The sequence below is a fragment of the Peromyscus californicus genome, unplaced genomic scaffold, assembly GCF_007827085.1.
Source record: "Peromyscus californicus insignis strain IS unplaced genomic scaffold, ASM782708v3 Scaffold_4__1_contigs__length_199733344, whole genome shotgun sequence".
NCBI lineage: Eukaryota > Metazoa > Chordata > Mammalia > Rodentia > Cricetidae > Peromyscus > Peromyscus californicus.
This window is the reverse complement of record NW_026294562.1, coordinates 77845733-77873529: the sequence shown is the minus strand read 5'-3', so window position 1 is coordinate 77873529 and position 27797 is coordinate 77845733. Positions and strand designations below refer to the sequence as shown.

The window sequence follows — 27797 nt, the reverse complement described above, 5'->3', positions numbered from 1 at the left end:
TGGAAGCACTTGGGCAGAATGCAGAGAAAAACATTTAACTTCCAACTGTCCTATCTTGCTGAAAGCTCCAACTTTCAGATTTTGCAAAGATTTGGTTAAGTGAGAGATAAACAGCATGGGGCACGATTAAAAAATAAAGAAAAATAAAGGCCTTTAGATTGCTAAGATTTTATAGCCTACTTGTGCTTGTGAAAAGTTTCTTTTTATGAACTTTTATGTGCATGACTGTTTTGCCTACACGTGTGTCTGTGCACAGTATGCGTGCTCTCAGAGGCCAGAAGCCACCAGATTCCCTCATCTGAAGTTACGTATGGTGAAAGCTCCAGTTAGGGTGCTGGGAACTGAACCCAGGTCCTCTGAAAGAGCAGCCAGAGCTCCTAACCACTGAGCCATCTCTCCAGCCTCTAGCTTAAGCTTCTTTACAGTCTACCATTGTCAAATATTGACTGCTTAACTTTTGTGTACGTGGGGGAGGTGTCAATGTATGTGTGGGTATGCATGCATAGAGGTCAGAAGTCTGTATCAGGTCTAAGTCAGTTGTTCTCTACTTTAATTCTTCGAAACTGCATCTCTCACTGAACCTAGAGCTCTCCAGTTAGGTTAGCTAGTCAGCAAGCCTCATGGATCCACTTATCTTCACCTCACACCCCTCACACTTGGATTATAGCAAACTTAGCTTTTACCTGGGTTCTGGAGGACCTGAACTCAGATTCTTTTTTTTTTTTTTTTTTTTAATGTGCATTGGTGTTTTGCTTACATGTATGTCTGTGTGAGCGTGTCAGATTCCCTGGAACTGGAGTTACAGACAGCTGTGCTGGGAATTGAACCCAAGTCCTCTGGAAGAGGAGCCAGTGCTCTTAACCGCTGAGCCATCTCTCCAGCCCCCATGAACTCAGATTCTTATGCTTGTTCAGCAAACATTTTACCTACTGAGTCATCTCCCAACCCCACTTAGCACCTTTGAGCTTTCTTACATGTAAGATGCTGATGCTAAGACCCACCTTGTAGGGCCACAAGGGGATGTGCAGTGCAAAGCAGGCAGTCATGTGTACTGCACACACAGCAGTGGTATCATAGTTAAATCTGTCACTTAGTAACCTTTTGCTGTGACAGTATGGTTTCTCCGCCATTTGCGGCAAAAACACAGCACAGTGACACAGTACATACTGCTTGATAATCAATGACCATGTTACTGGTTTACATAGTACTACTGTAATTTTAGAACACATTCTTTCTACTTGAAGAAAATGTTTATTTCAAGTAGGCAGTATGCCTGAATATCCAGCCAACCTTGAACACCTTGTCCTGACTGTCTCGATGACACCAAGAGGCCACACCAAGTGGCTGACCCTCGTCATCGATGTGTGAGTTCACACCTGGAACACATCCTCATGGTTGTGTGACACGACTGTACTTCAAAACAGGGCTGGGGAAACAGCTCAGTGGTAGAGCCTTTGCCCCAGCATGCACAACACTCTAGGTTCAGAGGTTCAGTCCCCAGGACCAAAAAAGGAACGAACGAAAGAACCAAGAAGGGCTTGGTGTAGGAGGGAAGGCGGGGAGGCAGCCTCCCAGAGGAGTCTGCGCAGGGCTGCTGGAGTTCAGTGAGCACTTGTCAGGTCCTTTTTAGATGAAAGGCACTCAGCAATAAGGAACTGAATAAAGAGCGTAACTTTCACACTCCAAGGCAGAGTGTCCCCAAAGATGGCAGCAGGGAAATACAGCCGGACACAGGCGCTGTTCTTACCTTTCTTGGTCTTACAGGGACCACACTCAGGGTGAATCTCCTGCAAGGGAAGGGACACCACCTTGGCCAGCCCAGCATTCAACATGTACTGGTACAGACGTTTGAATGTCCTTTCACACAGCCCCTGCAAAACACAAGCCCACGGGTACTGCTAAGCGAGGCCCTGGGAATCCCAGCGTGGAGGAAACACACAGCAGTGTTCAGGATGGGAATTACCACTGACAGTAAGTGAAGAAATGCTGCAGGAGCTAATGAGACTGCCACGCTGCATTCAGGGAACTGAACAAGGTTTGGAGCACAGAGTAACTGCTGTGGATACAAGAGGGGAAAGAGACGTACACGGAGACCCTGGAAGGGTAGACAGGGTGGGGTGAGACAGGTGGAAACAGAGATAAGAGGAGGATTTCCACCAGACACTTTCTATACTGTATTTTTTTAATCCAAGTGTGTGCATGAATTATTAACAAACACAGATAGCCCTCCCCAAGGCAGTGGAGCAAAAAAGAAAACAATTTCAAACTTATCTAAGGAGCCAAAAAAAGAGATGGTTCAGTGGTTAAAGGTACTTGCTACGAAGCCCAAGAACCTGAGTTCCATCCCCAGGCCCCACATAGTAAATGAGAGAACCAACTCCAGCAAGGTACCATTTGACACAGCCTCTCAGGCATCAGCCAGAGAGAGGTGACCAAACACCTCTGTAGACAGCAGGGCATGTGGTCCCCAAGGAGCTGTAGGTCTACACTCCTTGGCAGACCCCTGCACAGCACAGCTGGAGGTCAGCTGCTGTCTGTCACATGGGTGCCACTTTTCTCTGATGGCTGCTGACAACAAAGTTTTAAAAAATCCATACTGTATAAAATGTCGTGCGCCCAGCCAATCAACTCCTGACCCTTGTCGCTACTTGGATGTATAATCCCTGGGCAAGCAAGGTATGAACTGGCTAAGATAAGGTGCTCATGACTCAGTGCTGCTCTGAATCTAAGGACTGCTTCACACACAGGCAGAGAGAGCAAATGCCTACGGGTCTCACACATCTGCAGCCCACTCAAAGGAACCAGCACTCTCACCGCTGGGCTACAGAACATATGGTTATCCAAGAAATCCAGATGAATCCCATCTGGCTCCTTCAAACATGCTGGCTTGTACGTGGTGCTTGTCACTAATCTAGCTGAGCCTGCCAGTGAGAAAGAGCCTTTGGAAATTCATCCATCAAACCCCAGCCCAGGAATAATGGTGCTGAGCTCTGGACCATCCAGAATGAAGGAAGATGATGTGGTCCTGCATTCAGGGGACCTTCACATTCCGCCCAGCAGAAAGATCAGCAGGAGCCCTGCCAAGGACAGTACCCACTTTAGCTACAGGCTAATTTAGTTGGCTCTCCTTGGACTCTACTGCCAGCTGCAGACTAGACAACTCCAGAGAACACAGAAAGCCTTCGTGTTCCATAAATCTCAGGCTCAGGTTCACAGAGTACCCCCGTCACCCACATGGTTCCTCTTTCCTCCTCTGCCCTTGGCTCACAGAACACACAGCAGCCCAGCACAAGTCCCTGACCCTACCTTCTCACCACCAGCCTGCTGTCACAGTCCAGTCCACCTGCGTATTGGCCACTCAAATCAAAACCCGTGTTGCATCCTCAGACCTTATGTCAGTCCTCTTAGATCCTAGCTAGGCCACTTACCACTGTGTCACCTTCAAAATACTTTTCAAATTCAAGGCCCAGTGACAGCCTTCTGGCCAGGATCCAGCCAGTGCCCTCCTTCTCTCAGGGGCTCATGCTCTCACTGTTTCCTTCTTCCTGGGTTTCTCCATGTGGCCACTGACACAGGCACTTCCTGAGGTTGAAGCTTAGACTCTAGTCTAAGCCAGGCTGGCTCTCAAGACCTCCTTCATCTTCAGCCACCACTGTCCAATCCTTGCTGGCCTCTGAAAGCCATCTCTGTTGGGGAGAAGTCTGCCCACTGTAAATTGCTGTGAAGCTGTGCAAGCTGTCTAGGGCCACATCTCCCACTCTGCTTTCATCCACTAGCCCTCCCAATTACACAGCCCTATGAGAGTACCACCTGCCATCTTCACCCAATTCTGTGACTTTGGAGTTTGACCCAGCTCTGACTAAAAACATTCACTGAACCACGTGCTCAGAGATAACCATGTTCTGGTACAGTGAGGCCACAGTGCTGACCCGAGCAAGATTAGCCTGCTTCCTGTCCCAAGGGAGGGGTACAGCAGTGTCCCAGTCCCTAGTGAACACACAGGGATGGAGAACGGAAAGGAACAAAGGAACAACCACTGGCTTTCTTTAGCCCGTAGCAATTTTCCTCACTTCTATTTAAGTCTCCTGAAAGGCTTTTTTTTTTTTTCAACCTTCCTTTGATTTCCTATTTTTTGATCAACTGATACAGAGAAATACATTCTGATCCCAAACGGCAGGGCATCTGGGATGGCAAAGGCATTGATTCTCCCAGTATCTGGAAGGTAACAGGAAGTAGAGGAACTTGGCAGGGCTGGTCATCTCTAGCTGGCTACCATCATGAGCACCTATGGGGCAAGGTTTGCCTAAGCTTTCAAACTCAAATTTCTATCTGAAATCTCAAGGTGAAAGAACAAAGAAGCCAGGCCACTTTGAGGCCCCTCTGAGGAGATGGGGATGCAATGGATGTCATGATGGAAAGAGGCCCACTCCCTGGAAACGGTGAAATCAAAGACTAGAAACAGCACAGGGTGACTCTTGTCTATTGTCCTGACGTATATAATCATAAGCACCACTGAGCCATCCCTTCGGGGACTAATTACTGCACCAAAAAACCCAGATTCTGACGGGCAGCTTCCAGCTCTGTGGTTTAACCTCCAGGCAGTCTCTTCTCCATGCCTAATACTGGCTCTTGGCTACCGTTCCACTCAGAAGCACCGCTGCCAGCCAGGCAGCAGCGCCACCACGAGCCTGCTCCTCTCACACTCACCCCTTCACAGCTGCTACTCTGAGCCTAAGACACAACAGGTCAGCAATTGCTTTTTTCTTCCTGTTACTTCAGCATAAAACCACTGGGAGTAAAATTACAAGTTTCAAGATGAAAGAAAATCTAAATGTCAAAATTTACCATCCCACATGAACTATGACGGTGGGTCTGAGAGCAAACCCCAGAGGAAATGAAGTAAGAATTTCAAATAAAAACAGCATTTTCTCACTGTGCAAAAGAAAGGAAAAGGCCAGGGCTGGGGATATAGCTCAGTGGTAAAATGCTTAGCAAGTTTTAATGTTCGATTCCCAGCACTGCAAAAATAAAAAAGAAAGGAAAAGGCCATTTGCTGAGCTCTGGGAGGGGTGGCAAGTCTTCAGTGCACCTTTCAAAGCTCCCCAGATGGTGCATAGCTTGCAGCTGCCTACCCAGCCCAACCTCATGGGCTTACCAGTTCCTCCCTCAGCTTTCCCAGAGTCTCAATCTGGTTGCTCCGTGTGCTCAGCATCATAGACAGCTTCTCCATGAGGATGTCATACTTGCTCCTCCTGTAAGAGATACCAGCAAGTCACCTGCTGGAGCCTAGCATTGCAGACCAGCTGATCTTCAGAGATGACAATTCATGTCCAAAGTTATAGTGACAGTGTACAAACCAGACCCCAGGGCAGAAATATCATGCAAGGATTCTCTAAACCTCCTTAGCTTTGAATAACACTTTAAAGGTAAGGGGGCTTCTCAAGTTCTGTCTTGAAGAGGAGTGGGGGTTATTTCATGAGGAAGGCTTTTCCAAAATCCAGGCCCAAGACTAGAAGCATCTTTGTATATCTGCTGTGCTCCTTTCACTCCATCAAGCCTCTCCTGTTTCCACTTCTGGCTCCCTTTCCCCCCCAGTGCTACTGACCCACTGCCCACCTCCCCTGTAACATGAAGTTGATGTGTCATGATACATGCTTCCAAGATAACAGCTTCCAAGGAAGCTGATGCTCATGCAGCCTATGTCTGAGAAGGGTGGGAGGAGCCATTCTGCCAGTTCAGCTAGCCAGAGGCAGCTTGGCTTGACTCCTTGTTGGGTTGTATTTTCCCTTTCTTTTCTGTATTCAGAAAGCCTCAGCCAAGCTTTCTAAATAAGCAGGACATACTGTCATCAGAAACAAACATAAAATATCTTTCTGAAAAGTTTAGCTTTTGGCCTTTAAGAATCTTAAAAGTACAATGCAATTAGTTACAACACGTAAGCAGTCGAATACTTTGTTTTCTACAAACCGCACCTGTCCACATGAAAGCGGTTCAGAAGCAGGAGGATGGAGTGTTGCTGGGCTCCAGTAGGTAGTCGGATCACATGTGACTGCATTGTAATGAGCCCATTCTTGTTGAGAATTTTCCTGTGATAATGAAGCTTCCCAGCGTCGACCCTGCAGAAGAGAGAGTGTCATCCAGTTTGTTTTACTGGTAGCTTTACCCTCATAATGCAGTTTCTCACTCGCACATAAATACCAGACACACACACACACACACACACACACACACACACACACACACACACACACACTTACACTATCTAGCCTGTTAGCTTAAGAGAAAAGTCACAAGAGGGAATGGCCTAGAATAAAAAGCCATGCCTTGGTGGAAGACATGGCAACAGGCCCTTGCATTTGGGGTGCATATAATGGCCTTGTAATTTCAAGTGGAGACACTAGGCTGGCTCTTACTTGAAAGCGGTGGTGTGAAGGTCTCGCTGCAGCTCCCCTTGCCACCTGGACCGGCCTAAGCGCTCCAAAATGCAGTAGGAGAAATCAGGAAGCTTCAGGTCAGGATCCCCCTCCAGGCCTATTAAGGCCCGGTAGCGCATGTCCTGGGAGGCCACAATAATGAGCTTCTTACCCCACCTGCAAGTCACAACCACATGCAGAATCAGTACAACTGTAAGGAAACCAGAGCACAAGAAAGCAGGGCCTTTTGTTGTTTCTGCTTATTCTGAGACATTCACAGCACCCCAGGTCTGCTTCACAAATTCAGAGTCAGAACTTCTGTAAGCTGGACAGATCGGCTGCCAAGATACATCCACATTGCTTACCACCACAGCACCCTGACTGAAGATCCACAAGGGCCTCCTTCTTGACACAGCCCCAAAGTTACTGCCTGGCTGTGGTTCTCATGGACCTTTAGATAATTCCTGATCTCATCCTTAACATCACAGTTCAGCAATCAACTCCTTAGGCTTCCAGAAGATGCTAACCCCACCCCAACCATGCCCAGTTTCTTCAGAGTACTCAGTACTCCTGTAACAGCCTCTGTAACACTGTCTCCTTTATTTAGTACTGTCATTGCAGGCAGGTTGTGAGCTGTTCACCTGGTGTGAACCCAGTGACAGGAGCAAACTAGAACACAAGTTGGTACCAGGAACAGGGTGTTGCTGTGACGGAACTGACCATGTGGCTTCTGTGTCCTGGACTATTTTTGAGAGAGAAAGGTGGAGGATTTGGACCATTGGGCAGAAAAGCCATTGAGCACTCTGAGTTAAATGGGCTGTTGTGGGAACCTGGAAGACAATGCTAACAGCAATTCAGACAATAGAGGTCTGGCTTGTGAAATTTCAGAGGGAAGCAAAGACTATCGGGACCATTCATGTAATATTTTGGATTAGGAATTCATGGAAGTAAAACCTTGGATTTACTGGGAGAAGAGATGCTGGCTAAATGGGGCTGAGAAATCAGCTGTGATTTATAAGTAAAAGAAAAAAATCACTTAGGCAAAATCTTTTGGGGAGTTTGCTTCAGAGCAATTACACAGAAGTGGTCCAGAGGGGTCCAAGGCTGCATCCCAAGCTGGAAGCTGAACTTCAGTGTGTAAGTATCCCACATCGTATTGGTTTTGAAGGCATGAAGGGGTCATGGAGAACATTGAGGTTTTGCACTGTGTGGCAGGGTCAGTCTCCTTAAATAGAGGCCCAGACAGGCCACTGGTGAAGTTGTAGCCTCAGCTGCATTGGAAAGCCCAGGACTCAGAGGTCACAGTCCTAAATTGGCACTACATGACACGGTTGGAATCTCTGAAAGGAATATCATTGGTGATGGTGCAGTCTTAATGCAATGGATACCCCACTGGAGATGCAAGGACTATGAGACAACCACCAATGACAGTGGCAGGTGTGGAGTGTGCCTGGTCTGAATCTAGAAGTCACATGTGCTGCAGGGAGAGCTGGACTGCCCTAGGCCTTTGGAGCCCAGAAGATCATGAGCAACAGACACTGAGCTTTGTACACTGTTCCATTTTGATTTTGATTTGATATGTTTGTAACTGTGCCTTAGTTCTTCTCTTTTGAAATAAGAAAGGATGTAATTTACTTTGGATTTAACAGAATCACAGTTAAGAGACTCTGAATTTTTAAAAGAGAACTTGGACTGCTAATCATCGGGATTTTTTTTTTTTTTGGTTTTTCAAGACAGGGTTTCTCCGTGTAGTTTTGGTGCCTGTCCTGGATCTCGCTCTGTAGACCAGGCTGGCCTCGAACTCACAGAGATCTGCCTGGCTCTGCCTCCCGAGTGCACGCCTGGCTGGATTTTTTTTTAACTTTCTATTTATTTATTCTTTGTGTCTTTCACATCATGTCTCTTGATCCTACCCATCCCCCCCACCAGAATAAAACAAAGTAAAATTTAAGAGAAAAAAAGGAAATAAAAAAAGAGAAAGGGAAAAATCTCATCATAGAAGCTGCAGTGGGACAGTAAGTCACACAGCAAACCCCTTCATCCATACGTTTTTACATGTAGGTGTTCATCGCAAAGTATCATTGGTCTGATTCGAGGACCTTGGTTTCTGCTACATCATAAAAGCTGAGCCCTCCCCTGGGACTTTCCCAGGACATCCTGTTGCCCCCCTGTGCTGTTGAGATTCTGCAGCCCTGGGTCTACAGGGCTGACCCCATTCCTACTCCCCATGCTCCAGCAGATGACAGATGGGGTGATGTTGGGGTGGGTCAACATATTATCCTGGTTTGGGGCCTGGGTAGTTGCAGGATTAGCCATCTGGAAAGAGAGACCTCAAATGAAGAAGTGTCTTCATCAGACTAGCCTGTGGGTATGTCTGTGGTACATCTCGATTAATGATGATGTAGAAGGGCCCAAGCCTGCTGTGAGCAGCCCTGGCCAGGTGGTCCTGGTTATGTAAGAAAGCAAACCGGATGAATGAGATGGCTTTCTGGACCCCATTACCTATGATCAGACAACTTGCTCACCCCTGATAAAGCGGTGAGGGGCTTGGTCCTGCCTCAACTGATTGTACCAGGCTTAGCTGTCCCCCCATGGAAGAACTTACCCTGTTGTAGGAGGGGATGAGGGCTGGGTGTGGAAAGGTGGGGAGGAGAGGGAGTGGAATGAGGGATGAAAGGGAGATCTGTGGTTGATATGTAAAATGAATAAAAGAAAAAAAGCAAACTGAATTGCAAAAGACCTAGGATTGGTTCCCAGCAACCATGCAGACTCACAACCATCTGAAACTCCAGTTCCAGGAGATCTGATGCCTTCTTCTGACCTCTGTGGGCACCAACTACATATGCAGTACATATACTTAAGGCAAAACACTCATATACATAAAATTAAAATAAAGCAAACTGAGCAACCCCCTAGGAGCAAGCCAGCACACAGTGTTCCTCCAAGGTCTCTGCTTAAGTTCCTGCCTCCAGGTTCCTGCCTTGGTTTCCATCAATAATAGACTGTGATTGGGAAGTGTAAGCCAAATAAATCCTTTCTCCTCAAAAGGTCACGGTGCTTCTACTAATAGAGAAGCTAAGTAGAACACCTGGGAAAGATGTGGCACTCTCAATTTTCCTTTAAGATTTACTTATTTTATGTATATGGATCTTTTGTCTGCATGTACATCTGCACATCAAAAGAGGGCATCGGATAACAGGAGACTAGTTTTAGCCAGTGTGAGCCATTTAAGTGCTGGGAATTGAACTCAGGACCTCTGGAAGTGCAGACAGTGCTCTTAACTGCTGATCCATCTCTCTCTCCAGCCCCAACACTTAATTCTCAAAACAATGTCTGCAGAGTAAGGCTCCATGGGTACCTGTAAATGAAGGACTACCTTGTGAGCCACACTAGTAAGCCTCAGGGCTGAGAATGCCACGTGGGCAAAGAAGCAGGGGTCTGATTTTTGACTCCACTACTGAAACATTAGATCTTCCCACCACTGGATGTGCTATGAACAATAATGTCCTAAGGAGACCCAAAGACTTTCTAGCAAGGCCCTTCAAGACATCTCAAGCAGAATACTGAAAGGGCTGAAGAAAAACAGCTCAGTGGTTAAAAAGCTCTTGCTGCTCTCATAGAAGACCTATGTTTTGAGTTCCCAGACCCCACCTGTAACTCCAGAGGGTCTGATGCTCCCTTCTGTCCTCCATCACACTTCATGCTGGGGCCTCTGGGTCCAGAGTGTGATTCAGTTTAACTTTTAATTTCAAGTGTCAATTTGACAGGGGTAATTAGTACCCAGCACATTACTGAAGCACACCTGAGTGTGTCTGTGAGCTCTTTTCTAGAGGATTACCTGAGTGGGGAAGACTTGCCTTGAACAATGTGGGCTGCATCATCCCCAGGCTAGTGTCCTGAACAAAAAGGAAATGAGAAGAAAGGCAGCTGAGGACCAGCATCCATCTGTTTCATGATTCGTCAAGATATGCACAGTTGTTTCATGATCCTGCCATGCCTTTCTGAACATGAGGAACTAAGTGTACCCTCTCAATCCATGACCAACAAATCCTTCCTAAGATGTTTTCGGCCGGGGAGAAAAGCAGCCAACACACTGTGCATCATCACACTCCAGCTAAGTATCACTGCCACCTTGCCCACCACTGCAGACTGAGGTGCTCTGTTCACGCTCTGGTCCAGCTGCAGGGAGACCCAGCCCGCACTCACAGCTTGGCTCCGTGTGACTGAGCTGAGCTGGAGGACTGCCCTCTCCCAGATTTACAGAAAGCACAGCTACCCGTCCCTTTCCTCTAGAGCCACTGCAGCTCTTTTCTGTTCTACTGTTTACTAACATCTGTCCTCGAGGTCTTAGCAGCCCAAGTGCTCTGCTCAGTCACAGTTTTCCATGCTCCTGCACCGCCAGATGATTTCACTTCTCCAAGTAACAACAAAAAAAAGAGGTTGTATTCTTACCATGTAAGGTCTAACATGTTTGACGTCTATACAGTCTGTCCTTAAAGACTTAGACCTAAGCCATTTTTCCCCCAAAACAGGCTCAGTAAGAAAAACTACAGGAGGCCAGCTGGATAAAAGACTGCAAACAGAGAAACAAGCTTGCTGCTTATTCAATCTTGTTCAATTTTCATCCTTCATTACCATCAGGACAACAGCCCGTGTTAAGGACTGACTGCCATACCACTTGGATATGCCTGATCTTGTCTGCATTAAGAACTGCCCAGCTGCTGGTCCCAAGATTCCTGCTACTGCACATCTGTGGACTGTGACCACCATTCTGGTGTCTGATGCTGGGCAGAGTGTAAGGAGTCAGGACACCACAATAAATAATAAAAGAATCTACCTTCAAAGAGCTCACAGGGAAAAGCCAGAAAATGAACAGTCACATCAGGGGCTCTAACTCCAGAGCTTCCGAAAGGCATCTATGTGGTCAGCAAATGAGTGCACACCACAGTCTCAGAACCCTCTGAGGCCAGCAGGGAGGTGGGAGGGAGAAGGGCAAGGAAGCAGACCATGCCCAGGGACAGGGCAGGCTTGCTCTAGAAGGCCAAGGGTGGCATGGCTGGAGTATGGTACATGCCATCAACTAGACAGCTAAGGGAAGCTAACAAGGTCAACATGGCTGGAAACCCCAATTTGATAACACAGCTTCAAACCCAACAGCCAGCACTGCACTGACAAGTACTAACTGTGCCGAGCACACGTGAGACCTGAGAGGCTCACTGTTGAGCACAGTGAAGAGACTCTGCCATTGCTGAGCCAATGGTCTCCTGGTAAGGAAGAATGCTGCCAATGAACACTTAAAGTGACTTTGGCCCAATTCAATGGCTTCTGCTAGCTCTACCTGTGACCTTCCCACACATAGTCAAATTCTGGAGACCCAAATGCCCTAAATGTTCATTGTGCCACTCTTTCCTCAACAGACCACCAGAGTTATCTGATGGTGCCTGGGCAACCAAAACACTTGGTGAGGGATGCAGCTGAAGCTGGGGTGGGGCGCTGGTGTGAGGGCAGAACATTCGAAGCACAGGAACAACACACACCTTTCCTTTCAGAAACAAGGGGGGCCGGCAACTTCCACTTGAAGCACAGGGAAAACAGGAACATGAGGGTGACTAGGTGAGAGAGCAGGGACAAGGTCACAAGGGGCCTCTGGGCCACAGTAAACACATCAGGTGGCAAATAAGAACAAGCCCGCTGGTGTGAAAATGAGTGGCTGGTACCCAGCTCATCTGAAGGGGACTGTGGCCTATGCTGCCTTTAAAAACTGGTCTTTCATATAGCTAAATCTTGTGGGGTCCTCCCCTCACCCCCGAAGAGATACTGCAAATTCATGTTTTTAGATGTTAGAGATGAAGTAATCTCTAAAATAAATACAACCTCAATCTGAGCAAACAAATCTGTGGATGATGTGGCTAGTTCAAAACCCTGGCCCCAAGCAATGGGAAGACCATCCATCCATCACATTTCATCTTAGGAAAGACCTCCCATCAGTATAGAAGGTGGAGGAGAGACTGAGCCAATGCGGTGAGAGACTTCTGGATTACTGGAGACAAATGTAGAAAGATAAGGCAGTAGGACGTGACAGACAACCGAGTGAGCATGTCACAGAGAGAAGGGGCCTAGAAGAGACAGCCTGGCTCATGAGCACACCTCTGAACAGGACAAAGAAATGAGAGTGAGAAATACAATTGTGGTGAAGGAAACAACCCCAGAGTCTGAGGGACTCATTACTGAAATACCTCACGAGACATGTGGGAGCAGCCAATCCTTGACAGGGCACGAGGGCCAGGGGAGTCCACCAAAAGCTGGTGAGCATCAGTGAGGAAAACAGAAGACTGCAGGGAGCCCTGGGGCCAAAGCTTCTAGGACCTCCAATGTTCCCCCTCAGGAGTTACAGACTTGCTGGTTAGGACCTTGGGAGTGATAGTGTTAGGCCAGAGTCAGATCTGCATGGAGCAGAGGAGTGAGAGGGAGGGGAAGATGGATACCCAGAGAACCCCGTGTCTCTTCCAAAAAGCTCACTCTAAGACAGACACCATGGGGTGAAGAAAAGTGGTAGTCTCCAGGTGGGTGAGCCTGTCAGTGTGCTCAGGAAAAAGCCCCAGAATGTGAGCAGAAGTGAAAAATCCAGAGAAAGAGCAAACAGACAGTGGGAGAGAGGAAGAGGCACGGAAGCTGGGGTTACAGGAGCGGAAGGAGAAAGACATATCTCGACCACAGTCTTGGATACTGCAACCAGGGAGAGATCAACCTGATGGCCTCAGGTAAAGAGGAGAGGGCAGTGTGCAAGATCCCAGAGTTCATAAAGGCAGCTTCTCCCTGACCTGGAGACAGGAAGGAGGTGGACCATGGTTGAGCACTTTAGAAAAATGGCAGTCTGGACCGGTCAGTTGTGGAAGAACGTAGTGACTGAGAACTCGTAAAGGGAAGGCAGGGCGTGCAGGACAGAGTTAGGACAAGAGCAAAAAGTGCTGGGCAGAGGCTGGCTACCCCAGCTCCAACTGTTCTAGGGCTGTGGACACAAAGGACAGGAAGTCAGGACCACTGAACTCAGAAGCCAGACCTCAGGGGTGGTATGAAGGTGGAGGCCTAGGAAGCTCTGGCAGACATTGAGAAGATGTACCAGATGCTGCATCTGATTGCAGAGCACCCAGCACCAAGGGACGGCTGAGAATGTGAGTCAATTACCTGCTGAAGGCCTCTACCATCGTACAACGAGGCTGCAAACACTTGGTCCTGATGTTACTGGTAATGTCCTTCCTCTCCTTAAAGTATCGGCAGGAGCCCTGGATGCCATCCTTATTCTCTAAGATCATGTGAATGGGGTAGACGTCCTCCAAAGTGACCGGGTCCCTTCTGGACTCCAGAATTCCAGTTTCCAAGTCAATTTCTTCATATCTAGGGAGGAAAACACATACATGAAGCTCTAACTCAGCTTCATCGATAACATGCACCTGGCATCTCCCACCAACTCCCTGCAGAGACCAGAGGGGAGAAGAGATGAGAGACACTCAGTCGAGTCACTCACAGGTACAGTCTTTTTCTTTTTGAGACAATACAACCGTGCAGCCTGAACTGGCCTTGAATTTTTGATCCTTCTGCCTCAGCTTCCTGAGTGCTAGGATTACACACAGGCACCACCAAGCCTGGCCTGCCGCTAATCTTGACAAGCAGGTTTTTTCTTTCTTTCATTTTGAGACAGGGACTCATGTATCCTAAGCAAGGATATACAGCCAAGAATGACCTCGAAGTCCTGATCCTCCTGCTTCACCCTCCACATGCTGGAATTACAGGTGTAATTCCACCATACCTGCTTTATACAGTTGTAAGGCTCAAAGCAACTGAGCTACACCTCTAGCCCAGGTTCTTATCTCTCTATCACAGAGAACAAGACCTTCCTAGGATCCCAATCCACCCAGCCCCGGAGACCTGATCCAGTCTCCTGGCCAGAGCCTTTGTTTTCCCTCCAGATCTAGTTCCTGGTCTTTAGATGCCCCCCCGCCCCCGCGCCACCCCCCCTGACCCCCGTTTGTCTTCCTCGGACAGCTTTCTCCCTTTAGCCATCTCTCCAGTTCCCTTATCCATTTTTATGGTTTCAATAGTTGCTCCAATTCCACCCAAGCCTGCTTCCCTGCCTCCCCTCAAGTCCCTGGAGCCTAGTACACCCTCTCAGCTGCCTCTTATCAGCAAGCATCTTAAGCTGCATTCTTGAAGCTGGTAAACTAAGGTAAGGTATTGTTTGCCTTTGGAGCCCGGCTGGCACCCTTCTCTATCGCAGCTGAGGCGCCACATATATACTTTAAAACTTTTTTTTAAAACCCTTGTCCTTTCTGTAAACTTTGTCCTATTTAACTCTCAATTTTCAGGTCTTCCAGGGCATACTGTGGCCTGTTTTCTCCTCCACCCACACTTTAATCTTGGTTGAAGGCACTGCGTCCTCCATCCAGCCTTGAAATGTAGGTGTAGCTTAGGGAGGTGTCCAATCACAACACAGTCCTAGGGATGATCTCTTAATTACCAAGTGCAAGGAATGACTCACAAAGGTCTAGCCTAGTCCCTCCCTCTGGCTGTTTAACCCACCCGATTCTATTTACTAAACAGGCTTCTCTTAGACTCAAAGGAGACTCACAATACAGTTAGTAACTCCCTCAGACTCAACACTGTTCTTCTGTGTCCACCATTCAGTGAAGGGGATTAGTGTTCATTCAGGTGTCTCAGCAACAGACACGGAGTACGTGGACCTCCATTTCCATCTTTCCACACTCCACATCACCAGTCACCAAATATCTAGACTGTCTTCCTAAACATGTCTTTTTATTTGTTTTTTTACATGGGTTCTCACCATGTAGCTAAAGCTGGTCTTGAATTCAGATCCTCCTGCCTGAGTCTGCTGGGATTACAGGCATGTGGCACAGTATACCTGGCTACCTGGTATGTCTTGATCCCATGTTCTCTTTATTCCCATCCCCACCATGACAAACCAGTCTCTGAGAGGCTATGGCTGGGTCTCTCGGTTGCACTCAGCCACTAGTCTTACTCAGTGACTTCCTATTATCTTTATGGTAAAGGACGGCTTCTTCAAGTGGATTAAATAATCATAGGCTCCCTCTCAGTCAAATCTGGTTAAGGGCAGAGAGGATCCTGGCCCCAGATTTCCTGGATTCAAGTTCTGGAATCTTTTTTACTAGTTGATGACCCTGACCACTTAACCCCGTGGAGCCTCATTCCCTCTTCACAATACACACCTCTTGAGGGTGTTATAGAACTTTCTGCACCTTGTGAATACCTTCAGTCACACCCCACGACAAGCACGTGTCAGTGGCACTATTACCCCCCATTCTTCCCAGCTCACACTCCAGGCACATGGAGCCTCCCTTCTGTTAGGCTGTCCTACTTGGTGTTGTCTGTTCAGAGCACTCTTTGCCAAGTGGCTGCCTAAATCATAACCTTTAAGTCTTGTCTGGCTCCTTATTACCTCTGGGAACCTCCTCTGACCTGCATAAAGAGTTCCGACTTACCAGGCATGGTGGGGCATGCCTGCAATCCAAGTGCTCGGGTGCAGAGGCAGGAGGGTATGATGCCACACTGGACTATATAGTCAGCCATTTCTTAATGTTAACATTGAAGAGGGGTGGGCTGAGGCTAAAGGTGTTCTCAGTGGTAGAACTCTTGTTTAGAACATTATCTACTCCTGGAGAAGGACGGATAAACAGAAGGTAAAAGTGCACTTAGCAACTCCTGAATCCTGTGCACATCCCTTAACCTCTCTGTGGTCAGTTTCCTCCTCTGAAAAGCGAAAAGACAACAGTGTCTTGCTCACAGATCACCGTACCCGATCTGAGTTCTGTGGCTTCCAGAACTGGGTCTGGGACCAGAACCCACTTAAGGCAAGAGCCCAACACGCCTCAGCTATTCGTTCACGGCTATGTTTGGTGCTGTGCAGACCTCTAGTTGCCTTAGCTTTCAGAACGAACGCTCCCTAAAGGTCCCTGAAGGACCTCACCTGGTTCCACTTTTCAACCACTTTCGTGCTCCGGTTCTACCACCCAACTTAAAGGAACTCTTTGACTCTCTCAACACACTGGGAAACAGTTTGGTCTCAGTGGTTGCCCCCCTCCCCCAGCTCATCACTCTTGGGCCTGCCAGGGCGCAGGGAGCCCAGGTTAGCCCGCCCCCCCGCGCCCCTCCCCCCCCCGTCCCTCGGTCCCGGGCAGGCGCTCTGCACCGCTGCACCCCGTCTCCTCATGGCTCTCAGCCCCCACCCCACCCTGGTGGCTGACCGGTCTTGGAGCTGCAGATCGGGTCGCTCTCGCGGCTCCTCGTAAAAACTGATGCCCGGGTGCGTGGCTAGGGCCCGCCACAGAAACTCCTGCGTGTAGGGCTCCAGTATCAGGGGAAAGGGAGGCGAGCGGGACTCCAGGCGACTCCACAGCGCGGGCAGACACAGGCCGTCGAGCCCCTCCAGGGCCACCTCGTCCAACAACGACTCGAGGGCGTCCATGGCCGCTTCAGTTAGCAGCGCCCGGGGCGCCTGCGCACCTCGCCGCCGAGGTCCGGGCCTAGCGCGCCTGCGCGCAGCGATCGGCGGCCTGGGGAAGGGGGGCCAGTAGCCCAGAGCTGAGGGGAAGTCCCAGCGCTCCGTCGTGACGTCACGAGATCCGGAGGCGGGCTCAATGAACGCAGCTTCTTCGCCATTGGTCCGGAACCTCGTAGTAACCAGGGGAACTGCAAACAGTGTCAGGGCCGCTTCCGGTTCGGGCTCCCGGAACCGCCGCCTCTAGGGATGGACGGTTAGTGTCCGTGGGCCCCGCCGGGAGGTCGGGCGGCTGTCCCCTCATCCCTCGGAGGCGTCTCGGGGCAGAATATCAGGCCGCAGGGCCTCCGGCCCAAGATGGTGCCTGGTGGTGTGGGATGGGGACCGCGGCTGGGGAGTGATCCTGTAGGAAGTCCTCTCAGACCACGGGAGTGGGGACAGGGAAGAGATTGGCGCTGGGGAGAACCAAGGCGGATCGCGGGGGTCCTGGGATGGGCACTGGGCATGTGGAAATTGGTTGGAGGTAAGCGTGCCCTCTGGGAGTATGTCAGCTACTGGCATCAGGAGTGGAAGGAAACGGCTGGGAATACTTTATGTGCTTTGCTGTTTGTTGTTGGTAACTCGTGTTAACTCAGTACTTAACTATTCGGAGCCAGGGCTTCTACAACTTCTTACAAGGACACGTTTCACAGCATTCTTTTGGGATCGTTATTCGTTTTACAGACAAGGGAACTGAGGCCAGGAGGGCAAGCAACTTGCCTGCTCCAAGTCAAATAGCTAATAAGAGGCAGCGTAACGACTCCTGGGCACGGTATCTGAAGTAGAATTATGGGAGTTGGACATTTGAAGAGGTTTTTAGAAGCCTTTCATTCCAGAGCTTGCCAGTGCACACGTCTACAGGGGCTAGTTTGGTGGGCTGTGATAGAAAACCAGTTTCCAATCTGTAAAGAAGCTGTTGCTCAGATCTAGTCAAATGTCTTCGGGAGCAAGTCTCAGACTATGACAGCCAGTCAGCTTTAAGACCAGAGACAGGCTGGTTAGAATGACTATGGGTGCTCACAAGCCAACTGGGAATTAGCTATTCTGATATCCAGCTTTTTCAGATGGGAACACTAATGTCTGGAGAACCTGGAATGGTCTATGCTAATGTGCTGTTTCACAGTTCATTACTGCCTCTTCTGGGGAATTTGCATTCCTTTGATAGCCAGTGGATGCAGTATGGAAAGACATGCTACTATTGAATGTATTGTATGTGCCTAAAAGATGTCTTTGCCCTTTGTACATGAGGCATTATTTTTTTTTTTTAAATGTGTTTTAGGGGGCTGGAGAGGTGGCTCAGAGGTTAAAAGCACTGGCTGTTCTTCCAGAGGACCCGGGTTCAATTCCCAGCACCCACGTGGCAGTTTTTAACTGTCTGTAGCTCCAGTTTCAGATGATCTGACACCTTCACACAGATATACATGCAAGCAAAACATGAGTGCACATGAAATGAAAATAAATAACTTTTTAAAAAATGTCTTCGCCGGGCGGTGGTGGCTCACGCCTTTAATCCCAGCACTTGGGAGGCAGAGCCAGGCGAATCTCTGTGAGTTCGAGGCCAGCCTGGGCTACCAAGTGAGTTCCAGGAAAGGTGCAAAGCTATATAGAGAAACCCTGTCTCGAAAAACCAAAAAATAAATAAATAAATAAATAAATGTTTTTTGGCTGGGTTGTGGTGGTATGGCACACCTTTAATTCCAGCACTTGGGTGGCAGAGGCAGGTGGATCTCTGTGAATTTAAGGCCAACCTGGTCTACAAAGTGAGTTCCAGTTCAGCCAGGACTGTTACACAGAGAAACCTTGTCTTAAAAAAACAAACAAATGTGTTTCACACCGGTTTGCCCTGAGGGGAGATCCAGGTAGTGCTGCTGTAGAATGGTTCTAAAACCTTTTAGGCCTTGAACACCTTGGGCAGTGGTGGTTCATGCCTTTAATCCTTTAATCCCAGCACTCTGAGTTCAAGAATCTCTGAGTTCGAGGACAGCCAGGGCTACACATAGAGAAATCCTGTCTCCAAACAAACAAACAAAAACAAAAAGACCTTTGCTAGCATGTATTATAATGTGATGTTGCCATATAAATACAAAATTTCAAAATATCAATTCACTTAGAATTTACATCAAGCCAGGAGTGGTGGTGTGTGCTATTCCCCCCAGTACTCAGGAGGTCTCTGTGAATTCAAGAGTGCCCTGGTCGACACAGTGAGCTCCAGGTCAGCCAAAGCTACATAGGGAGACCCTGACTCAAAACAACAACAACAAAAAAATAGACTTTTACTCCTGAACTTAAATATTTTTAATGAAAATAGTTACATGTTCCCTTCTCCAAAATAGTAAAAGAATTTTATTGCTTTACATTTCCTCTCTCCCATATTGTTTTGTTTTGAGACAGGGTCTTATGTATCTCAGGCTAGTTTCCACCTTGCTATGTAGACAGGATGAACTTGAGCTCCTGATCCTCTTGCCTCAGCTTCCGAGTACTGGGATTACATGCAAATGCCACCATGCTATTTAACTCTCTTTCTCTCTCTCTTTTCGTTCACTTTTTTTAGGACTAGGGATTAAACTCTGACCTCACTTCTGCTAAGCAAGTTCCCCACAGCTGAGCTATGTACCAAGTGGGTCTCCCATCCCTTTAAAAAAATCTCAGTAAGTTTTACGGGCTAGCCTTGAACTCTGTAGTCGAAGCAGACCTTGAACTTTTGAACCTCCTTCGTCAGTCTCTTGAAAATTAAAGGCATGAGAAACTAAACATGGCTTATTTTACATTTTCTCAAATCTCCATGTCCAGCTTAATAGAAAAAACAGCTAAGCCAGATGCACATAGGGGCTGCATGTCTGTTATCCCAGCACTTGGGAGACTGAAGCAGGACCATGACCTCAAGGCAAGTTTGACTTACATAGTGATACTTTGTCTCAAAGAGTCAAAAGGAGACTGGTGAACTCTTACTTCTGCTAAAGGATCCTAACTTCTACCAATAATTATGCTATTTTGGCTAATGAATATGAACAGATAGCCTCACACATATATATATAAGTGGATGGGAAATGAATATCTTTACCTTTTGAGATAACTGTAGACACTTTGGCACTACATCAAAGCTAGCGAGTGACAGTTTCTAAAAGGTCAATTACAATGTGGTTAGTGAACTTGGGACTCATATAATAAATTCCATTGGTCTGTCTTGCCCTTTGATCTATGGGCTGTTTTCTCCATATCCAGTGTTATAGTTTTAGCTATTGGTTACTTGGAAACTGCTGGCTAAGTAACATGCAAATCCTCCAAATGGTGACTTTAGAAATGACCCATTATCAAAAAAAAATCACATTAGGAGATGAAAGTGGTGTTTCACACCTGTAATCCTAGCACTTGGGAGCCAGAGACAGGAAAAGCCCAAGTTTGAGGCCACTCTGTTTTACAGAGTAAGAGTGTCCCAAAAACCTAAGGAAAATGAGTCATATTATGACTGTCGTCATCTCCTCTGTTTTGTAAGAAAGAGATTAAGTCCTGGGAACTACAGAAGCGGTGGAGGCACCTCGCCACTTGTTTTCCCTTGAAAACTTGATTTTATCACTGGCAACAAATATTGTCAGTTGTTTCCCTGGTGACAGGCTCGCTTCATTTGTGTCTGAGAAAATATCTGCCAGATCCTCAAATCTGAAGAGCCATAATTAGTGTCTTGTTCATACAAGTAAAAACGATTTTCCACACAAGATACTGTTAGTTCATCTGGCAACTTCCACCATTTCCTGGTGTGTCTGGGAAGAACTATTGTTCTTGACTTGTAGCAGAGTTACTTGATGCATGCTTCCCATTTCTTCACCTGAAATATTAAAATGATACATATGGGCTGAGGGTTAGAAAATTAATATTTACTGTCTTACCAGGCTGGTTTTCTCGTCGTGTGTTTTTTTTATTTTTTGTTTTGTTTTTTGTTGTTGTTTTGAGACAAGGTCTCATTATGTAGCTCTGGCTGTCCTGGAACTCAGTATGTGGACCAGGCTGGCCTCAGATTCACAGAGATCCACCTGCTTCTGCCTCCTAAGTGCTGGGATTAAAAGCGTACACAACTCTGCCCAGCTAACTGGGCTATTCTTAAGTGAAGATTATTCTACCTTGGTTTGCTTGTGTCACAAAGTACACAACAGTAAAGAATACAACAGCTGTTTGTACCATTGGAAACCACGGCCTAGATTCAGGCTAAAAGCATTTTTGCCCATCTTTGTTTTGCCTCATCAGTCAGAACTCAACACAGGAGAAGTTGTAGAACTACGATGGAAGTCACTTTGCATTCATAGGCCCCTCTGTTGCCCAGGATCTGTGGACACACTTTAAGATGTATTGTTGCAGGATGTTTTGAGAAGTGACTTGGTCACTTCTGCTCCCTCAGCACCTCTGCACTCCTAGAGCATGATTATAGCCACAGAGGAATCTATGCTTTGTCAGCTAGGTTGCATGAGGAATGCTTTACTCTAGGAAGGTATTTACCTTAAGGTTAGTTTTAACCTTCAGAAAATCCTGTTTTCCATTCTAAATTTTAATTAGTTTAAATGTGTGAGGGCCTGTGTGCCATAGCATGCTTGTGGAGGCCACCATGTGCATCAGGGTCCAACTCAAGTCATTAGACTTGGTGACAGGTGCCTTTACCAGCTGAGCCATCTCACTGTTCCCTCCATTCTAATTTTTTAAAACTTTGATTTATATACTATTTTTCTTTTGATTTTTGAGACATTCACTATGTGGCTGTGGCTAGCATGGAACTCACTGTATAGACCAGGTTGGTTTCAAGCTCTGCCTCCCAGGTGCTGGAATTAAGGTGTGCGCTACTGTCCCTGGCACATTTACATCTAATCTTTATAGATGTGTGTCTGATCTGTGGTTGAAGAACAGCATGCTGTAAGTTAATTGTGATTTTAGCCAACTAGGTAAGCCAGTGGCCTTACTAGAAAACAGTTGCTTTCTAAACGTATAGTTTAAATGTCTAGCAAGTCTCCCCGAGCTGGGCTGGACTTCATTTTGCAGTTTGCTGTGCCTGCTTTTCTCTGACACGTTGGTTTGATTGACGCTATTCCATCTCTGCATTGCAGTGTGTGTGATGCTCCTAGACTTGGTCTAAGTAGCCCTGGATTGCCATCTCAGCTGTGCCGTCTCTGAGCCTCTTTTCCTGTCCATGAGATGAATATGATGGGGAAATATTTCTAGGCCAGGTGTGGTGGTGCACACTATAATCCCAGCACTTGGGAGGCTGAGACAATAGGATTGTGAGTTCAAGGCCAACCTTGGCCTATAGCACACACACACACACACACACACACACACACACACACACACACACACACACCTCCAGTCTCAAACAAGGAAAACAAAGAGAAGAAAGTATTTGTAGTGGTAGCTGATGGTATTGGTACCTGCAGATGGACAGACTTCTTACAAACTACTACTGAAAAGAACAGGCATTCTCTTCCCGTTTCCCTTTCTCCTTCTCTACCCAAGACTAGATCTCTTGTAGCCCAGTCTGACCTAGAACTAGATTTGTAAGGGAGGATGACCTTGAACTCCTGATCTACCAGCAGTCTAACATGGGAGTGTACTCTTTGCTTAGAAGAATTTTGTGTTTGCCATTTTTTATGCTCATAAAGGTAATTGGCCATGCAAGCATCCTCTGCCTATGAAAATGTTCGCCTTTGTATTAAAGTCTAATTTTCTCCAGTGAGATGGTTAAAGAAAAAACAATTGTACTCAGTCTTTGGGGGACATGATAATTAGAGAAAAGCTCACCACATCAGTGCCATTGGAAAGGATTTTAAAGTTGGTTCATTTGTCTTTGCCGCCCTGGAAGCAAATATTCAACATTTCCCCTGTTGATACCAACCGTTTGCTTAGCAAACTTTCTCAAAGATTAATAATGTCAAGCTGAAATTTTGCCTGGCTTGTCTAGATGATCCCAAACTGCAGAACAGGTAGCAATGATCCCTGAGGCTTTGCTGGGAGCACACTGCCAGTCACCTAGATAGGAGTTCAGACCTTGTCTGGTGTATACCGGCCTCCTAGGGCTGTTTCTGTTTCTCTTACTACTTAAACCGAGCTTGAGCTAACCAGAAGATTGGTCTTCAGCTGGCAAAATAAATATGTGCCTTATGTGCCACGTGTCTGCTCTTTTCTTCTTTGCTTCTTGCTTCCTCCAGGTGCTTTTCTCTTGTATCCAGCAACTACTATACCCTATCACTTTAGCTTCCAGGAACTTGGCTCACGGGTCAGCTTGTTTTTATGACATTTAGGTAGTGATTCAACATATCAGTGTGTTTGTGCAGCAGGATCTAGAGATGGCAAAATAAATAAAATTGCATTCTGGTGAGGGGTGTGGGATTCATTATACAATTCTCTCAATATCTCTCTCTCTCTCTCTCTCTCTCTCTCTCTCTCTCTCTCTCTCTCTCTTTCTCTCTCTCCCTCCCCCCCCCCATATAGCATAGACTGGCCTTGAATTTGCTGTGTAGTGAGGATGACTTTGAACTCAACCCCCCAAGTGCTGAGATTAAAGATACATATCACGCCGGGCGGTGGTGGCGCACGCCTTTAATCCCAGCACTTGGGAGGCAGAGCCAGGCGGATCTCTGTGAGTTCGAGGCCAGCCTGGGCTACCAAGTGAGTTCCAGGAGAGGCGCAAAGCTACACAGAGAAACCCTGTCTCGAAAAAAACCAAAAAAAAAAAAAAAAAAAAAAAAAAAAGATACATATCACTTTTCTTAGCTTTGCTCCCATTTTCAGATTTTTTTTTTCTTTTTCCTGGGACTCAGGATGCTGCTCAGTGGAAAATGATTGCCTAGCATGTGCTGGATACTGTATTCCTTCTCTGGTACCACAAAAAAGGAAATAACCCCCCCCAAAAAAAACAGATAAATTTTCTGTAAAGGTGATTTAAAAAAAGATGTCGATCTTTTCCTAAGTGTGTGTGTGTGTGTGTGTGTGTGTGTGTGTGTGTGTGTGAGAGAGAGAGAGAGAGAGAGAGAGAGAGAGAGAGAGAGATGCCATAGCACATGTGTAGAGTCAGGACAACTTAGGGGGTCAGTTCTCTCCTACCATGTGGGTCTGGAAAATGAAAGTTAGGCCATCAGGTTTGATAGTAAGTGCCTTTACCCACTGAGTCATCTCACTGGACCCATGTTCAGTCTTAAAAGGAGATGTTGGGATGAAGAGATGGCCCCCTGGCTAACAAAACACTTGTTGCTCTTCCAGATTGTCTTAGTTAGGGTTTCTATTGCTGTGAAGAGACACCATGACCATGATAACTCTTATAAAGGAAAACATTTAATTGGGGTGGCTCACTTACAGTTCAGAGGTTTAGTCCATTATCATCATGGCAGGAAGCAAGGCAGCATGCAGGCAGACATAGTGCTGGAGAAGGAGCTGAGAATTCCTACATCTTGACCTGCAGGCAACAGGAAATGGTATGAGACACTCGGTATGGCTTGAGTACATATTTGAGACCTCAGAGCCTGATATACTTCCTCCAACAAAGCCACACATACTTCAACAAGGCCACACCTCCTAATAGTGCCACTCTCTATGAACTTATGAGGACCAATTACATGAAAACCACCACATTCTACTCCCTGGCCCCCATAAGTTTATAACCATATCATGATGCAAAATGCATTTAGTTCATCTTCGAAAGTCTCCGTAGTCTATCACAGTCTCAATAATGTTTCAAAGTTCAAAGTCTCTTCTGAAATTGTTGCAGTCTCTTAACTGTATTCCCTGTAAAATAAAAATAAAAAAGATCACATACTTCTAACATAATTGCACAGGATATACATTACTGTCCCAAGGACATAGGGAAGGAACATAGGTGGTTTCAAGGAAAATGGTCCCCAAAGGGAGTGGCACTATTAGGAGGTGTGGCCTTGATGGAGCAGGTGTGGTCTTTTTTGAGGAAGCAGGTCACTGTCCATGGAGGCAGGCTCTGAGGTCTCATATGTATACTCAAACCATGCTCGGTGTCTCAGACCACTTCCTGTTGCCTACAAAATGTAGAACTCTGAGCTCCTTCTCCAGCACCATATCTGCCTGCCATGCTGATAATGGACTAAACTTCTGAAACTGTAAGCCACCAATTAAATGTTTTCCTTTATAAGAGTTGCTGTGGTCATGGTGTCTCTTCACAGCAATAGAAACCCTGACTAAGACACTGAGGGAGTTTGGTTCCCAGCACCTATGTTGGGTAAGTCACCTCCCATGACTCCCGCTCCAGGGCATCTGACACCCTCTTCTGGCCTCTGCCGGTACCTGCAGACACATAGCATGCATATATATATTTTTTATATAATCTTTAAAAGATTAAGAAAAATAACTAATAATGCAGCAAGCCTGGGGACATTACTCAGCTGGTAAATGGCTTTCCTTGTAGGTGTGAAAGTCTAGGTTTAATTCCTCCAAACCCACATAAAATGCTGGACATTTGGGTGTCCATAGTCCCAGTACTGGGGAAATGGTGAGCTCCACCAGGGAGAGATCCTGTCTGAAAAGGAGGTGGATGGGGCTGCTGCCAAGCCTGGCAACCTGAGTTTGATCCCTCGGACCCAGACTCTAGCAAGTCGTCCTTTAACCTCCACATATAAATATACAAATGCATGCACAAAATAAATACAAATTTAGTAAGAATAATAGATGAATAGCACTTGAGGAAAGACACTTGAGATTGTCCTCTGGCCTGCACACACTCATGCACATACATGTACCCACATACACAAACAGGCACACACAAGAAGCAGCAGCAAAAGATGAACTCTGCACATCAAAAGCTGCAGAGTAATCTGGTGGAGTCATTCTGCAGACACATTTATTTGGCTCATAATGTTTTTATATGTTAGCACTGATTGTCAGCATTGAAAAAATAGGGAGATTTCTCATGAACAGCTAATTGGATGTTTTGAAATATCAAGAGACTGATAATACTGGACTGGGATTTTGCATGGGATTACTCTCTCAAGTAGAGGTATCCTGAGAGGGAAGTGTCCTTTCCAGTGCCCTTGTGCCTCTCACCTGCCTGAGCCCTTGGCCTCTAAAGTCTCAGAGTTCACAGGTGGCTGTGAACACCTTCAAAGGTCCCTGTGAACTGTTGAGTTTATATCATGCTATACATAGTACCTGAGAAAAGGTAAGACAGTTTATGCCCGGCTGAACTCACAGCCTAGTGAGAAAGCTATAAAAATGGGTGACAGCAGACCAGCATGGGAGTCTAGAAGATCACTTCCTCCCCAAAGCATTTTGCCCACTGCCTGCTTTTGTAAATAAAGTTTTATTGGAACATAGCTATGCCCAGTCCTATCCATATCATGTATGGTGGCTCTCAGGCTGCAGTGGCAGAGCTGAGTAGTTTTGGCATAGAGCATATTGCCTATGAAGCCAAAATACTTAACTGTCTGGCCCTGTCCAGAGTCAGTTTGCCAACTGCTGCCATAGAGAATCCAATCTGATTTAATTTCTACATAGTTCAATATGCCATTGTGATTGTGCTTATCTTAACCACAGATAGAAGTCTGCCGAGCTACAACTTATCTAAATAGTCTGCACCGTCGAGTGTCATCACTGGCACACACAGCTCAGCCTCCTCACGAGGCTGGGAAAGATGAGCTAATGGGATAGCCTCCACTGTGGAGCTAGCCTCCGCTGTGGAGCTGCTCAGCTCAACTGCCTTTGGGCTCACAGGGGATGGCCCTGTGACTGTGCCTTTGTTCCCAAGTAGGAGAGAGCTGGAGAGGAGGATCAATGAGCCACTTCTAAGCACTTTAAGAATGAGGAAATAAGACTGCCAGGGAGCGTGGTGTCACACACAATCCCAGCACATGGGAAACTGAGGCAGGAGGGTCTTGAGTTCCCAGCCAGCCTGGGATACATAGCCAAATCCATCTCAAAAAGCAAAACAAGAAACTGTGAACTCCCGGTGTCTTGTGGGCTTCTGGAAAGCCTGGCCCTTGCAGCTACAAGTGACCTACGGATGTGCTACCTTTATTTGGAGAATTTCTCTAGAAAAGCAGTCCTGCTCAGTGCTAACTCCTATCTTGAGACACCTACTCCTGCCCAGAAGTTTTTTGTTTTTTTTTTTTTTTGTTTTTTTTTTTTGGTTTTTCGAGACAGGGTTTCTCTGTGTAGCTTTGCGCCTTTCCTGGAGCTCGCTTTGGAGACCAGGCTGGCCTCGAACTCACAGAGATCCGCCTGGCTCTGCCTCCCGAGTGCTGGGATTAAAGGCGTGCGCCACCACCGCCCGGCGCCCAGAAGTTTTATACTGGGCTCATAGCTGTATTTTCTCAATTCAAAATTGTGATTTCACCTAAATCCCTGCATGTTCCATTCTCATAAGGGGCTTTGGCTGTATTGAACCTGCTTCGTTCCTTAGGCCCAGTCCTTCAGTAATGAACAGTGGCTCCCCGTTGACCTTGGATGTGGGCTAATGGTTTGGCTCCCTTCTGGCTGGTGGCACCAGTCTACAGGAGCTCACATGTGGTATCATACATACTGGCCTTCCCTGTAGGTACCTGAGATTTCACCCGAGCCACCATGGGCAGCTCTCCACTCCTGAGCATGTCACATTCTTTCCCAGCTTTCTGCTTTCCCTGTGATACATTCCTGACCAGCTGCAACTTTTCAGGTCACTCCCACCAGACTGTGGTGATAGGCTCTGGCATGCAGAAGTACCTCTTCCTGTCTAGGAGGCTTCCACCACACTGTAGCAGGACTGACTGGCCTCATGCCCTTTTCCCTGTGGAAGTGGAGATCCACTCTTCTGTTGTATGCCGAGGCCTGGTAAACAAGTG

The 27797-nt window shown here is 47.0% G+C and overlaps 2 protein-coding genes across 8 annotated transcripts in view; one reads left to right on the top strand and one right to left on the bottom strand.

Moving 5' to 3' along the window:
- The window catches only part of Gtf3c1 (general transcription factor IIIC subunit 1), a 67591-nt gene extending 50619 nt beyond the window's left edge, over window positions 1-16972 (bottom strand). The window contains exons 1-6 of the mRNA XM_052761646.1: window positions 16691-16972; window positions 13599-13808; window positions 6414-6590; window positions 5973-6116; window positions 5156-5252; window positions 1748-1871 (exon numbers count right to left, since the gene is read on the bottom strand). Coding sequence (XP_052617606.1) covers window positions 1748-1871; window positions 5156-5252; window positions 5973-6116; window positions 6414-6590; window positions 13599-13808; window positions 16691-16911 — 973 coding nt within the window. The 5' untranslated portion in view covers window positions 16912-16972. The remainder of the gene's footprint in view (window positions 1-1747; window positions 1872-5155; window positions 5253-5972; window positions 6117-6413; window positions 6591-13598; window positions 13809-16690) is intronic.
- A 167-nt stretch (window positions 16973-17139) lies between these two features.
- Window positions 17140-27797, top strand: part of Katnip (katanin interacting protein) — a 174088-nt gene continuing 163430 nt past the window's right edge. For 5 of the 7 annotated variants that reach the window (XM_052763270.1, XM_052763266.1, XM_052763265.1 and 2 more), the window contains exon 1: window positions 17229-17467. Coding sequence is in view for 5 of the 7 variants with exons in the window: in XM_052763266.1 (XP_052619226.1) it covers window positions 17302-17467 (166 nt within the window). In the remaining 2 variants the exon portion in view is untranslated. Of the gene's footprint in view, window positions 17201-17228; window positions 17468-27797 lie in introns of those variants that run through there. The other 2 variants (XM_052763268.1, XM_052763269.1) reach the window with 2 other exon arrangements.